Source organism: Rhinolophus ferrumequinum, chromosome 2, assembly GCF_004115265.2.
Source record: "Rhinolophus ferrumequinum isolate MPI-CBG mRhiFer1 chromosome 2, mRhiFer1_v1.p, whole genome shotgun sequence".
Classification (NCBI taxonomy): Eukaryota; Metazoa; Chordata; class Mammalia; order Chiroptera; family Rhinolophidae; genus Rhinolophus; species Rhinolophus ferrumequinum.
The window spans coordinates 109,192,491-109,207,116 of record NC_046285.1 but is presented as its reverse complement, the minus strand read 5'-3'; the positions used below and the strand labels follow the sequence as shown (position 1 = coordinate 109,207,116).

The following is a 14,626-nucleotide window of genomic DNA, read 5'->3' as shown; positions in this document are numbered from 1 at the left end:
AGCCCCACCAGAAACTGGGCTTTCCTTCTACAGTCAACTGGTTGTGGGGACCAGACTGGAGGACCAGGCAGGGACAGCTCAGGCCCCAGGTTCATTGCCCTGTGCTATTTCCAGGGCACACTTCTGGGTGTCAGACTGTCAAGAATTTCCCAGGGAAACAGAAGACAACAAAAGAACGGTGTCCACAGACAGCTCTTTGGTTTTTCCGTGGCCACTGTAAACCCGCATCCACAGAAGGGCCCTGATTCTGCCTCAGGCGTCCTCTGACAACCTTGGAGCTGATGTTTTTTGTGTAATTGTCTAAAGAAATGTGTACCTTTTGGGTTTCCTCTAGGAAATGGCAGGCAGGGTTCCACTGAAGATGGGTGGTGGGCAGTCCGGGCCTGGTTCCACACAGCTGCCTGGGGGGCGTCATCTCCATGAGGACACAGCACCTGCACCTGTGTGGGAGTGTTTGGACAGGATGTCTGGCGCACCTGCGTCCAGTTCTGACAGTGCGGCCCCTCACCTGGGTGAAAGAGGGGCCTTGGGCTGTGCCCTCCATCACATGAAAGGATTTCCCCCTAAAAGCCTCAAGCACGTTGGGCCACCTGTTTCAGGCCCTGCAGACGGGCCCTTGGCTTCTCCAGGCAGCCTGCTCACCTCCGGGCACTGATGTCCAGGCGCTGCCTGCCTGCGGGTGGGCTCGGCGGGGCAGCTGGGGACAGGCGGGGCTCAGGGACCTCTCCAGGGAACCAGCGACCAGCCTGCACTGCGTTCTTGGCTGAACATCTGCTGTTTGAATCAGCTAATCCGTCTGTCTCCTCCCCTGCCCCCAACCTCGCTTTCGGAAGAGCGTCAATATTCATGAATAAAGTAAAAATAGCACAAAAAGCTGACTCCCCATTTCCTGCCCCCAGGCCCTTTTCTTCCCTGGCCCAGGGAGTCCTGGTGGCCCCTGCTCAATGCGCCCTGTGTGCAGGCCTGCCGCCCACGCCCCCCACCCCGCCCTCGGCCCCCATTGGCTGCCTCCGCCCGCAGTGGGGCTGCACGGGAGCCCACGCCCGAGGGAGGGATAAAATGCGGCCCCTGCTCAGCGTCCTGCCACTTAGGACACTGCAGCCAGGAGTGACCAGGAGGAGCCACCAAGACCACGACGTGAGTGGGGAACCTCTGCTCTTCTCCCTCGGGGGTGGGGGGCAGGGGCCCGAGAGGGTGGGGTGGGGAATGGGTGGGAGTTGAAAAAGCCCCTTTGGATAAAGGCAGCATTTCAAGTGCGGGTGGCCTCAAGCGACAGCTAGGGGTCGTTCAGTCGTTCAGCCCACGGTTTTATTACCCTGGTCGGAGGCCCGGGGGAGGGCGGGGAATGCTGACATTGCCCCAGAAGTGCTACAGACACTGCTTCTTCCCTTTGGAGCAGCAGGGCTGTTCCCTCGCTGGGGACACGAGCGTCGCGGGGCCCCTTGTCTGCCGCTGAGAATGACAAGCGACCTGGTGCCAGTTTAGCCCTACCTCGCGGATACACGTTTACGTTTTCTCTCCTCCGTGGTCCCGCCCTGGCCCTGGGCAGGTGACTGAGCTCCGTGTTCCAGTCCCCCTCAAAGGGACATGCCAGGGTCCCCTGGACACCACTCAGAAATTACATGGCAACTGCGAGGTCTTTACACTACAAATTGGGTCATAGAAATCAGGGTTGATGGTGGGTTAACTTTCATCATCTCATACTTTCTCAGGGAGGTAGTGCCCCTTCGTTAGTGCGGACCCCACGTCATGTGCGATGGGCCTTCTAAGGAGTTGAAACACAAAAGTTCTAGTTTTCAACATAAAAAGGTTAACGAGGGAAACTGATGAGAGGATGAAGTGAAAAGGGAACACGGATATTTGATTTCCATTTCTCTTAAAGATAAGCTTTAAACCATCATTTCTCAGTCAAAGGAAAGAATGTAACAGGAAAAATTTTAAATTAATTTGTAGTATCGTTATGAAAAAAATCACATTTTCTGGTGTTTTCAAACATATGGAATATATTTGTATACTTTTCCTTCTAAAAAAATCGCACTAGTCATACTTCAAAAATAATAATAATAATAATTTAACCTCCTCTCCCCCAAATCATCATGGACTTTGAGAAGCACCAGAATGATGGAAAAAGTTTTTGGTTTTTTCATTAACAAAAAAAATCAATAATTGAAAACTTGACTGCAAAGGATAAGAAAGTATGAAATGTTAAAAGATTTTAATCCACCTGAAATGTTCTCTCTACATGGGACATACCTGATTTTTTGGGACTTAGGAGCATATACTGATGGTTAACAGGGTGACTTTAGTAAAGATTGGGACAATGAAAAATCCTCAATTCACTTTTCCTTGGGAAATCAGAAATAAATAAAATCTTACATATTTTATTCCAACTAATTTTTAAGATGTGACATATTCAACATGGGAATGATTTTTCAACAAGTAGATGTAATTCTTGTATTGACTTTTAACTATGAAAGTGCTGAGATTCTACCGATTGGAACTCAAGGCCACGAGTTGGTAAATTTCTCCAACTGTGTCTGTTTTGTGAAACAACTGAAAAGTGTCTTTGTAAAATGTGTCCAGACCTCAGGATAGAACAGACATTTCTGCAGTCTGCAGGCCATGGTATAAGGTGAATGTTGGGAGAGGACCAGGAAGTTTCCTTCATTGACAACTGCAGAGAAACAGTCATTAGTGGCCAAGGGGCGTGTCCCCCGTCCACTGAGGCAGCACCCCAGCACCTGTAAACAAACGCCCTGCAATGGCTGCGTGTCTGCTGTCCCCACAGGGCCAGCGGCAGGTGTGTGTCTGCTGTCCCCGCAGGGCCAGCCTTGCTGTACGGCCTGTCCGTTCCTGCAGGTGAAGGTACCTTACGCTGATCTTTAAAAAAATTATGGCAGTCCTACCATGTTTATTTTTCCAGTAAAGATTTTTATTACAAATGAGTTCAATTTCAAAATCTTGAAATCTTCTCAAAATCTTCTGGGATGACCTGCATTTTTCATATTAAACTTACTTTTAAGTAATATGTGTGTGCTGACATGTGAACAGGACTTTTCTGCCATTTTCTAATTGTTTATTGATAGAGTCTAAAAGTACTGTTGATGTCTGCAGCCTCATTTGGCTCCCAGTCATCAGCTGGCAGTGACACTCTGCTCCCCTGCACTGTCTCTCATCTTGGAGCCCTGCGGGGGCAGAGGGGGGCCCACGGGGGAGGCAGGGGTCAACCCCAGAACTCACTCACTGCTTTGTCTCTGTATGTTTGCTGAGGTTTCCCACTGGCCAAACCCAACCAGAAGCCAGAGGGCCCGGGAACTTGTCGATGTGGCTGAGGGACCGAGGTGCTGGGGAAACTGCAGCAACCCCACGAGTTCCCAGAATGCCCAGCTCTGAGCCTGGAAGGGGAGATGAGCTAAGGCTGCCCAGGCCCTGCTGTGCACCGAGGTCTGTGGCGGTAACACCGTAACTGTTCTATGCAGACGCCTGTCCTCTGTGGACCCCTAGGATGTCTGAGCTGGAGAAGGCCGTGGTGGCTCTCATTGACGTTTTCCATCGATATTCTGGAAGGGAGGGCGACAAGCACAAGCTGAAGAAATCTGAACTCAAGGAGCTCATCAACAATGAGCTTTCCCACTTCTTGGAGGTAAGTCTTGTTTTTCAGGCGACAGTTTATGTGCTGTCCTCTCCACTCATATGACCACCTGGACACTTTCTTCCGAGCAGCCCTGAAGGTGGCTTGTTCCGCTTCTGGACCCCGAGGTGGCTTCTGAAAACTTGTCTGCTCGACTGAGTCCTCATCATGAGGCCAGCGCCACCGGGCCCCACTGTTGTCATTTCCATTTTGTGGACAGTGGGGCCTTCAAGGACAAGCTCCCGCCTCAAAGGCAAGAGCACAGACGGCAAACAGCGCCGCCTTCCCTGAGAAGGTCCTGACGCTTCACAGTGGGAGTGAGGGCAGGTGGGGGAAAGCCCACTGACTCCTCATGGCCACGGTGAACACCTAAGAAGGAGGTTCTAGACGAGCTTCTGTTTGGGGGTAGGGGGCTACTGTGGCTTTAGTCCAAGTGTAGCATCCGCTGCGGTGATAAAAGATGCCATTCACTCAGCAGACATTCACTGAGCACATGGCGCGTCCACTCTTGGGACATGCAGGCCCGAGGACGTGGCCTCTGCGTCTGAACCAGCCAGCCTGGCACATCAATGAAGGGCTACCAGCCACCTCAGCAGGGGCGTGAGGAAGGGGGGGTCCCTGGAATATGGAACATTGGACAGGAACCGTCTTCAGGCTCAGACCGTAGCTCAGGAAGCTGCATGGGGGCCCCCAAGGAGCCTCTGCGCACAGGCAGGTCCTATTCTGGCCTGGGTGGACATGTGTCCGGACTCACTTCCCATCCACCAGCTCCTGCGCTTGGACTGGCCACTTCTTGTCTCTACCGCACACCCATCTTGTGCCCTTGAGACAATGAACGACAATCCACCTGGTGCCCAACCTTCTCTTAGTGCCCAGAACCAAGGTCATTGAAGTGACACACAGGGGAAATGGCCAGCCAGCGAACCAGTGCGCGCATGTGTCACTAGGAGCTGACTGGAAGAAGATTCCAGAGCTCCAGGACAGGGCCCCGCTGTATGGTGACGGGGACCCGCATACGCAGCCAGCTGAGCCTCTCAGTGCAGGACAGCCCCACCTGCCAGCAGCAGGCTGACCTGCCATCTGCAGGCCGGTGGGGTTCCCCAGTCCCACCCCAAACACTGCGTCGCTGTGCATGGCACCCCCAGAGCAGAGGAAGTGGCCTGCAGGTGTGAGGCAGGTGGGGCAGACGTCCCCAAGTCGGACTCCAGGGTGGCTGTCACAGGCAGTAGGCTGCCCCACTCACAGTCAGCCATCCATCCAGTGCCACCAATTCCACCTCTTAACCAGTGGAGAGCCCCATTTTCTTCTGTAGAAAGGGTGGTTGTCAAGATGAGATCACACAGTGTCTAGCAAGCGCGCCCCACACAGTGGGAGCCCAGTAACCAGTAACTGCTAGTATCACCGACTGTAAGACACAGCAAAAGCTCCGCGTGTGGGGGCCACACTATCTAAAAGGCGAGTCATTCCTGGTAAGTGTGTCGGGCATCGTGAGAATCTGTCACTGGTTTTTACAGCAGTGATTCGGGTTGGAGGTGATTCTCGTGTGTAACTGCAGTACCGCACTGCTGCTGTCCACCCCATGTTTACAGGTCCCACCCGAGCCCACTGCCCCTCGGCCTTCCCTGTTTTCTGATACTGGCAGCCGGTGCATCTTACCTGACGCATCAGGCTGAGCTCTGTGGCCGGCTGCTGGTGAACACGCTGCAACGATGCTCCTTGTCAGGGCCCAGGGCCCAGGGCCACGTCCTTCCCACTTCCCTTGCGGCCCCGCACCGTGTTCCTCAGAGACTTTGTGACAATGTTCACTTGGTGTCTGTGTTGGGCTGAGAACCACCAGGACAGTCCTGTGACACCTAGAAAGGAACTCAAGTGGCAAAAAGAACACAGGAAGTTAACACATTTAGGGCATGTTCCCAAGAGTTACTTCAGTGCAAACACTTTCAAAACATAAAAGTCCATGGAAGCCTCCAGTGCACAGACTTCCACACACAGAAACAGTGGCAGTCTGGGGGGCAAAAGTTCATTTTCAAGACAGTTGCATCAATCTGCTCAGGCTGGTCGAGGTGCTGCTCTTCTTTCCAGGTGTTGTTGTTTTAAGTACAGTGAGAGCCCTGCGGGCTGTTCCTTTCCCTTCACAAGCAGCCCGGCTCCCACTGGGCCTAATGTGCAGTGGAGAAGGCACGGCCCCTGCCAAGTCCGTCACAGGACAAACCTCCCTGCTGCTTTGCATTTTGTATCTCAGATTGTTTCTGTATAGATTTTTTAAACCAGCCAACTTTTAATTGTTTTGATGGCCCTAAATTTCATTTTAAAACAAGCCCGGCAACTTCTCTTATCTATCTTAGGAAATCAAAGAACAAGAGGTTGTGGACAAAGTCATGGAAACACTGGATAACGATGGAGACGGCGAGTGTGACTTCCAGGAATTTATGGCTTTCGTTGCCATGGTTACCACTGCCTGCCATGAGTTCTTTGAACACGAGTGAACTAGAAAAAGCAGCCATACTGTTCCTGCAGGGGAGACGAAGGTCACAAGAGGAAGCAGGGAACAGACGTGTGCAGGCAACTAGGAGCTGAGCTTTTCGCCTGTTGTAGCGAATTAGGGAGCTTGATATGCTTTGTGAATGAAAAATTGAAACCTCGCTCCTGGGGCTGTTTGCAATGGCCCCATGGCATTCTGCTGTATTAGGCACTGTACTAGCTGACTGGCCCTTGGGAATAATCACTTAGGAAAATCAGTGCTGTCATGAAGCACATGCTATGCTGGCTGCCATGGCTGTGTAGAATCCTAACCTAGAAAAAACAAAGCTGACTACCAAAACGAAGTGGACATTTGTGGGCTCCTTAAGTCTCCACTACATTTAAAGTTGCAAAGCACTGCCCACCATTCTTTGGAAAGGCTGCCCTACATTAAATTTGTTCATCGTCAGTGCAAATGACATCTAAAGTAGAGGGTGTGACAATGCTGTCCCACTCACCCACAGAGCACGGTCACATTTAGATCCCTTTTCCTATGGTGAGCTATGATTACTGAGTAAGTACAGAGGGTGCCAAAAAGATGTAGACACATTTTAAGAAAGGAAAAAAATGTATTAAAATTGTAATAATATGTACTGATAACAAAAGATGAATACAAGTCATGTGTAGACATTTTTTTGGCACCCCTGGTATGTAACGCTAACAGTTCTAAATGGAAAAATGTGTCTTATAAACCAAATACTGAAATTTTCACAGTAATCAGAAGAGAATCAAAATTCGGTATTTGGTGGAATTCTCCAGAAGGGTTTATGTGGCTGTCTGTGGGATGCGAGGGCAGCAGGAGCGTGGCCGGCTCAGCTTGGGACCAGGTGTCCACTCCGCCTCTGGAGATTCCCACAATACAAGTAATTTAGGCTCCTGTCTGAAATGATGTATCTGGTTGGTTGGTGAACGTCATTCCTGACTTGTTTGTGTCAGGCAGGGTCTGCTCATGGCGGCTGGTGGTCAGTGTACGAAGAAAGCGGAACTTTATGCTTTTGTATTGCACAAATTCAAATAGATCACGTTTCAAGTAATCAAGTTACAAACATTAAAAATCACTTCCAGGAAAATTCAAATTAATCTTATCCATCCTCTTCCTGTTTGTTTTACTTAAGGATACAGACTTGGAAATTCATAGAATTGATCGCTTGTTTTTGCATTAAAGTGCACTGTGACAAGTCTCCGTAGACATTAAACATGAAGTACAAGTGAAATACCTGCAGAGTAAAATTGAGGCGACCTGACTTCCTCAGGGATGCAGATGCTGCATTTCCCAAGGCCAGGGCTGGTGTCCAGGAGGAACACTGGGGTGGGGCGGGGTGCGGAGAGCTGCGATTGGTCTGGACAGTCACGCGCCCGCCCCGCGGACTGGAGCAGATCTGAGAGGGAAGGAGTTGGGGGAGGGGCGCCTCCAGGCTCCGCCCACCGCTGGCTCGGCTCCGCCCTTGGGCTGAGGCTGCGCAATCTCCGTGCTGGCGTCCTGGTGTCGCGGCCTCTCCGCTTTGTTCTCGCGCCTTCAGTGGCACCTGCTGGTCCCTCCGTCCCAGCCGCAGACGCAGTAAAGAAGGACCGCTGGGTGGTGGCAGCCGCTTTAGAAGCCCCTCGGGGGTGCTGCCCCCGTGGCTGGACTGGGCGAGCTCTCGGCCTTCCGCTCCGCGAAAACCCCTGCAGGCGGCGGCCGCGCGGGCTGAGCTGCCCCGCAGGGTCCTCCACAGCCCCGGCCAAACAGGCAGCAGCTCCAACACCCCAGGAGAAAGGCGAACCCCGCAGGCTATTTGCTTAGTGACCGGCTGGATTCCTGTAGTGAAGGCTGCCCCCTGCCCCCGTGTGACACTTCTGGTGGCCTTCCGTGGGACGTGCCGCTTTGCGGGCGCCCAGGCCCCCTGGGATGGCTGTGGCTGTGGCTGTGGCCGGGCCCTCTAGCCGCCTTCCCCCACACACCCAGCGGATTTCTCTATTGTTTCCAACAACACTTTGTGGGCGTCCTAATTCAGCAAATTCAAGTTCACTGAAGGGTTACAGCGAAGGACAGCGGCCCGGTCCGAGAGCTGTTGTTAGGCGATTCGGTCACTGGTCCATCACAGGCACTGACCGCACTGCATGGTGCAGCCAACGACATACCTGGGCCACAACATGAATTAAAACAAACGACACAAATGACCCAGGAGAAAAAGCACAGACTATGAAAGTTACGGTTCTTAATATAAAATGGCTCCTACAAACCAATTAAAAAAAAACCCGTCAGCACAAGAACTGCCAAATCTGAATAGAATGTATCAAATAAGGGATAAAAATGACCATAAACACATTCAACATGACTAGACATGAATTATTTGACTACCGAATCACAAGGACGTATTTTAATCTTGAGCAAGAGTCCAGGGCCAGCGCTGTTAGGCTGCTGCAAAGAGGCCTCGCCCTCACTGCCCTTCAGGCGGGCGGATGGGCACTCGGCGCCCCGAGCCTGCACCCGCATGAACTGACGCGTTCACTCTACCTGCAGGTGCTGCCACGGAGGCCGTAACTGTCACCACAGAAGAAAAGCCCCAAAGCGGCTGCAGCAGGATTCAAACCACGCAGACAGACAGCAAATGTCGGCACACCGTGTGATGCGGCCGTAAAACGGGTGGAATGTAATAGAGCAAAAAGTCTGTAATTTATTAAGTACAAAATTATAAAAGTATATGATCTTGATTTTCTAAAAATTTTTAAAGGAAAACATAAATCCCTGAAAGGGTTTACATCAAATCCTAGTGGGACTATTTTACCCAGAATTAGGATTATAAATTTTCTTTTGTACATTTTAATGTGCTTTGTAGAGTTTATGCTGTAAGCATAAATGCTTTTATAGTCAGAAAAAAAAGAATGCATAATAAAATACATTCTATTTGGGGTAATTTAAGAAACCTTTTCACACATTTAAAAATGCAGAATTACAATCAATAACTTTTATTAACATAATGATATAAAAAAATTAGTGTGATATACTGAATTCCCAGAGAGTAATTTAAAACATTTTACTGTGCTTCTTAAAGTCTTAATGTACAAGATACCTTGTCTTACGGCCACTAACCTGTCAATACAAAAAACTGTACAATATTTGTTTGCTATAAAGCTACCACATGAAGATTAGGGTTAGGTGTTTGGTCCCCTGCAGGGACTTCCACTCGCCAGCTGCTACACCCTGTGTGTGTCAAACAATAAATTACACAGATTATATACACAATGACCACAGACTGCTCAAGTCCAGCCTGTGGAACTCAGTCCAGCAGGCAAACCGAGCCCGGACGCACCTGCTGTTTGTGGCCGAGTAAGAGTGAGACGTGAGAGGCAGACAGGTCTACGCGGTGGTGAATTTAAAACATCAGAGAATGAATAACAGCTTTGCTAGGCACTGATCAGGCTAATTCCAGGAAAACCTGGTTGTTTTTAGGAAGCATGCATGATTCATAAACTTTCCCACCCTCAAGTCCCCCAAACTCAAAAACTTCATGACATACTTTCTTAGCTATATAAAAATACTCTCTTAGATTTGTGCTTCCTTTCAAATTCTTAGAAGTTTCAAAAGGACTTTATATTCTCTTCTTTCATTGAGGTTTACTATAATATTACATCACTCAGTTTAGTCAAGTTTGAATGAAATAACTGAATATGGTTTGGCCACATTTTATAGGCACACAACTCAAAACACGAAGGCCAGGGTGAGGGTGGCGGTGCCCGGTCCTGGGTGGCACTGCCTGGTGCTCCACTTCCAAATCAGCTAAGTGGGAACAAAAATTGTGACTCAACACACTTCCATGTACTGAGAAAAATTAGTATTGTGATGTCATGGAAGCAAGCGTTGAACAACAAGAAGTCACCAACCTGAAGAGGTTTAAAACTAAACACTGGCTTACCTTTCCGAAACAGCATCACCTGGACTGCCCCGGCGGCACGTACCGCGTCAGCGGCAGTGTGTGCAGGCCATCAGGCACAGCTGCTTCACCAGGGATGCTGGCAGTAAGGAAGTGCCACATGGGGACCAAGAGCAGGGCGGGTGGGACCTGCCTGGACTCAGCGCCTCCCTGTGAAGGGTGGGGGGACCGGCTGTGCTGGGCTCCTGTTCTTTCCAGCGTGAACTCTAGACATGAGGTGCTCATCTGAACTGGTAATAAAAACTGAATTCTCAGAATCAAGAACTCTATTTTTAGCCTAAAAATGTGCAAACTTGCAATACAGCAGAGAACAGACCGCACACCTCAGCTCCACGATACCCAGGCTGGGCCTTTCACTTCCCTCCCTAGTCACCTGTCTGTTAAAATGCGGACATTTAGGTTTGTGTAAATGTCCTTTAGGATTAAAAAGTTTCTTCAAATAATTCGGCAGTGGTTCCTCAGATGAGATTTGGTTCCTCAGATGAGACGAATCTGTAAAAACGGGGGAAGGGTGCTTGCTCCCTGGCGACTGGGGGGCACTGCCGTGTGCTCACGAGTCCCAGCACCTTCGAGTGGTCCCATGACCTGCAGGCCTGGGCCACGCCTGTCACATGTTGTAGGCGACGTAGATGGGGTCCAGCTGGTCGGCCAGGAAGCCGTCCCGCAGGTGCATGCGCTGCTTCTCGCCCCGGGAATTGATGGGGATCACGCCCGGGTCCACGATGACCACCACGCCCACGACCAGGTGGTGCTCCTCCAGCACCACGTTGGTGACCAGGGCTACTAGGTCCAGGGCATCCTGCTCCAGCCCATCCAGCTCCACCACCACCACCAGCAGGTTGGTCCAGGTGAAAACAGCGCTGCAGGGAGAAGACAGATGGTGTGAGAGGCGCGGACAGTGACATCGCCAGTGGCAACGGTGCAGCAGAGGAGAGGGAAGGGTGAAGGTCATTAACCGACACTGCACTGCCGCCTCGCCGTCCCCAGGTCAGGCTGAGCGTCTACAGGAGGACCTGTTCCAGCTATAGTTCTCGCTAAGAATCAAGAGCACTATTTGATGTTGAAAGCCATCCCTGTCCCAATGAAAGCTCCCTACAAAGACGAAGAAATCACGAGTCACACCATTTAACAGAGAAAATGCACACTCAAAGCAGAAACACTTCAGGACAACTGCAGAGAGCTCGCGCTCACAGAGCGTGGGTTGGCCTGTGCATCCGGGGACAGGCTCGGTTTCACACTGGTCAGGAAAAAGACACACCTGGCAAGACAGGCCCAGGGCAGTGTTCCCAGGGCGAGTCCCCGTAGTACCTGAGGCTGGGCTGGCTCCTGAAGAGTCAGGCGCCTGGCACGTGCTCATGGCTGGGGGGGGGGGCGTCTGGCTTACCACTCGGCGATGCTCCTGTGTGCCCGGATGACAGACGTCTCGATGTCAATGGGGTGGTAGCGCATGCCTCTGAGCTCCAGCGTTTCGTCTAGAGATCCGACCACATACAGCGCGTCATGGCGCTCTGTCAACAGCACAGGGCGCACATCAGGAGGTGTAGCGCCCACGGGCGCTCCCCACGCTGTGTCAGCTCCAGCGGGGCTGCCTGGGACTGCGACTGGCTGTGCCTACGGCAGGTGAAGCCGAGCCTCCTGCCAGGTGGCATGTGCAGTGGGCGCTGATGGAGGTGCCACCCCGCCCCTCGATTCAGAACAGTGGCGTCCACATGTGAATGTATATTTAAAACATTTACTCTTCTGGAAATAAGAGAGCTACGGGGCTACCAACAGTTCCGACTTCATCTGACCGGCATCCTGTGGCCCAGGGGCTGATGACTTTGAGGGGTTGTGTGTGGGGCGGGCTGGTGAACCGTGCCTGGGGCTCTGTCTGGGGGACGTGACGGCCTTATTGCCAGCACCTCCACATCCTCAGCAGGGGCCCAGGGCCCAAGGTCAGCGAGGGACAGCCACATGGGGAAACTAATCTCTGGAGAAAAGTGCTCTTGGCACACCCTCCAACTCACGCCTGGACACGAGCTCAGGCCCGGGCTGAGGCCTCGGCAAGAACCCCAGGACATCGCACGCGCCTATCGGGCTCACAGCTGCAGCAGCAGACCTTGGGGGTGGCATGGGCACCACGGTGACCCCTCACCTCCGCTGGCGTCGGTGAGCTCTGTTCTCCGGAGGAAGCCCAGGTAGCCAGTCCTCGCCCAAATGGTCTGTGTGTCTCCAAGGCTCAGCCGGGCACTGAAGTGGTCGGCGTGAAGCGCCTCCTCCCCGTGGACAGTGTAGTAGCCGGTGGCATTGTGGGGGCTGCTCACCCAGATCTGCGGGTTCCAGAGGATGAGACGGAACTGAGCGGATTCCGGCATGAGACAGCCACTCGCCCAGAGAACTCAAGAAAACAGCGCACAGCGGCAAGGGCATCTACAAGGTCTCTTATCTTGTGAACTCAGTGACAATGACAGCCGCTGACCCTGCTCTCCTTCCTGGAAGCTTCCCTGTCCAGGACCCTGTGGCCCCGCCCCTCAGGTCCCCTCAATCCAAGCGCTATCAGTGAGCAAGGGGAGCAGGGAGTGGGGACAGAGGGCAGTGAGGCCCCGAGCCCCGCCCAGCCTCACCTCTCCCAGGTGCGTGTCCCCCAGGGGCCCTCTGGTCTCCGTGTGCGCGATGATGACCTTCACTCCCGGCAGGATCTGCAGGGAAGGCCGAGCCGGGTCAGGGACAACAGGACACTCCCAGGCCCATGGCACCAGAAACACGGCCCCCAAGGGTTGGCCACACGGGGACGTGCACATGCGGATGGTCAGGGTTAGAGCAAACTGGATTAGACTCTGAATTCTAACAGCAGTAAGAGACTTTGATAAAAAATAAACGTGCATCTTAGCCAAGTCACCCCAGTTCCTGAGAGAGGACCCCAGTTTGGATGCTGTGAGGGCAGAGGGGCTACGGGAGCAACTGCCCCGAGGACGATGCTACTGTCCCGGGCACAAGTGTCGAGCGCCGTCCAGCCCCGCTCAGCTGCCCCAGGCCTGCCTGCAGGGCTCTGCCCACCATGCCTGCCAGTTCTGGACAGGGACCCTAACTATGAAGAGCCCTTCGTGCCTGCGACTCAGTCCAACCGCTGTACCCCTGCTCCATGCCAACTCAAGACAGATGCGGGACCCCTGTTCTCAATCAGGAGCCGTGGAGAATGCACCAAGGAGGTGCCTCAGGTGGGGTACCCCCCACACCCTGTCCTCGGGCCATGCTGCTCCAGGCCTGGTCTCCCCACGTCTAAAACTAGAGATGATACTGGCATCCTCCAGGCAGATGGGAGGAAGGGACAAGGGGTCACAGGAAGGGCTTGAGTGCCAGCTCGGTTGCCATGGTCAGTGCCAGGCCCTCCTCTCCTCGCACTGTCGCCACCCCCTTGCCATGTGCTCCCTGTGGGACCGTCCTGTTTTCCTGTACACTTTTGGAGCCTCTGACCTCTCTCCATGGGGCCCACCTGACCCTTTAAGCCAGGGCTCTTTCCAGAACACAAATCCATCAGACCCAAGTCACTGGTGACTACAAAATACAAGAGGGAAAAAGTCCATCAAAAGCGGAGTGGTTACAGCAACCACGGCACAGTCATCTGTGATCCGACACAGAAACACTAACAAACTGTTTGGAGACTTAGTGACGTGGGGAAAACGTGCTGAATTCACAGAAGGAGGAGCCAGCACTGTGCTCAGAAGGGGCGGGACATCTCCTGCTCAGAGTGACACTAAAGCCAGGCACCTGGGAGAGCTCACTCACTCACTCACACTCAGCCAGTCCTCCTCCTCATCCCCAGCTCAACAGTCAGGCTCCCGCCCCAGGACCCCTGGGCAGCTGAGGAACTGCTGGGTCCCCGCGCCCCTCACTGTCCTCAGCACAGGCCCGGGCTCCTCTCTGGCACCTCCCTGCCTCCCAGAGGCGGCTGTGGCTGCGGGAGTGTGGGAGCAGAGCCCTGAGGCCGGGCACTGTCTATACGGGCCTGCGACCCCGTCTCCTGGCTGAGGGACAGGGCAGCTGCTCAGGCATGCCACCTCATCACATCCTGCGTAGGCACCCCTTCCCTCCTTCCTTCGAACCTTCTTTGGGTGTGCCTGCTGACCCTCATGGTGCTGTTTTCACCTGGGCGCCCTCAGGTGGTCTCACGCTCTCCCCAATCCCCCCCGGGGGCTACTGTGGCCTCACAGGCCTGGACTGGCTTCAAAGGCAAATTGCCAGCACGGGTCTAGGACCCTGCCTGATGCCGAAGGCCCCAGTGGGGACCACTCACTTCCTGGTTGTCACCTGGGCCAGGGGCTGAGCCGTGTGGCCATGTCACCCTGACCCGAGAGGCCCTGCGGCGGGAGCCCCTTTGGGCCTCAGGTCTGTGCCCAGGTGCATGCTGAGACCTGATCAGGTGTCGTGTGTGTTTGCAGTGAGGAGCATGGGGCCTCCCCATCAGCCCGGCCTGACCAGGCTGTCCGTGTTCATCAGGAGAGCTCAGCTTCCACTACCTTTCCAGACTCCGTCAACGGCAGACTGTGCGGGGAACCCCGTTCCACCAAACGTACCCTAAAAG

General features: G+C 53.2%; 2 protein-coding genes across 6 annotated transcripts in view; one reads left to right on the top strand and one right to left on the bottom strand.

Annotated features, from left to right (window-relative positions):
* The first annotated feature begins 983 nt into the window (after positions 1–983).
* S100B (S100 calcium binding protein B) lies at positions 984–8,723 on the top strand. Of its 4 annotated transcripts, XM_033123927.1 has the most exons (4): positions 1,089–1,137; positions 2,789–2,865; positions 3,480–3,643; positions 5,977–7,365. In XM_033123927.1, exons 3-4 carry the CDS (start codon positions 3,506–3,508, stop codon positions 6,115–6,117), a joined length of 279 nt encoding a protein of 92 aa, XP_032979818.1. In that variant the 5' UTR covers positions 1,089–1,137; positions 2,789–2,865; positions 3,480–3,505; the 3' UTR covers positions 6,118–7,365. The 4 variants fall into 4 exon arrangements, with proteins under 4 accessions (XP_032979810.1, XP_032979827.1, XP_032979802.1 ...); XM_033123919.1 differs by lacking the exon at positions 2,789–2,865 and having other exon boundaries at positions 984–1,137; XM_033123936.1 differs by lacking the exon at positions 2,789–2,865 and having other exon boundaries at positions 1,001–1,137; positions 3,505–3,643.
* Positions 8,724–8,965: 242 nt separating this feature from the next.
* Positions 8,966–14,626, bottom strand: part of DIP2A (disco interacting protein 2 homolog A) — an 88,051-nt gene continuing 82,390 nt past the window's right edge. For both annotated transcript variants that reach the window (XM_033123886.1, XM_033123894.1), the window contains 5 exons: positions 14,562–14,619; positions 12,669–12,743; positions 12,200–12,374; positions 11,450–11,573; positions 8,966–10,925 (listed from right to left, as the gene is read on the bottom strand). In XM_033123886.1, coding sequence (XP_032979777.1) covers positions 10,673–10,925; positions 11,450–11,573; positions 12,200–12,374; positions 12,669–12,743; positions 14,562–14,619 — 685 coding nt within the window. In that variant the 3' untranslated portion in view covers positions 8,966–10,672. The remainder of the gene's footprint in view (positions 10,926–11,449; positions 11,574–12,199; positions 12,375–12,668; positions 12,744–14,561; positions 14,620–14,626) is intronic.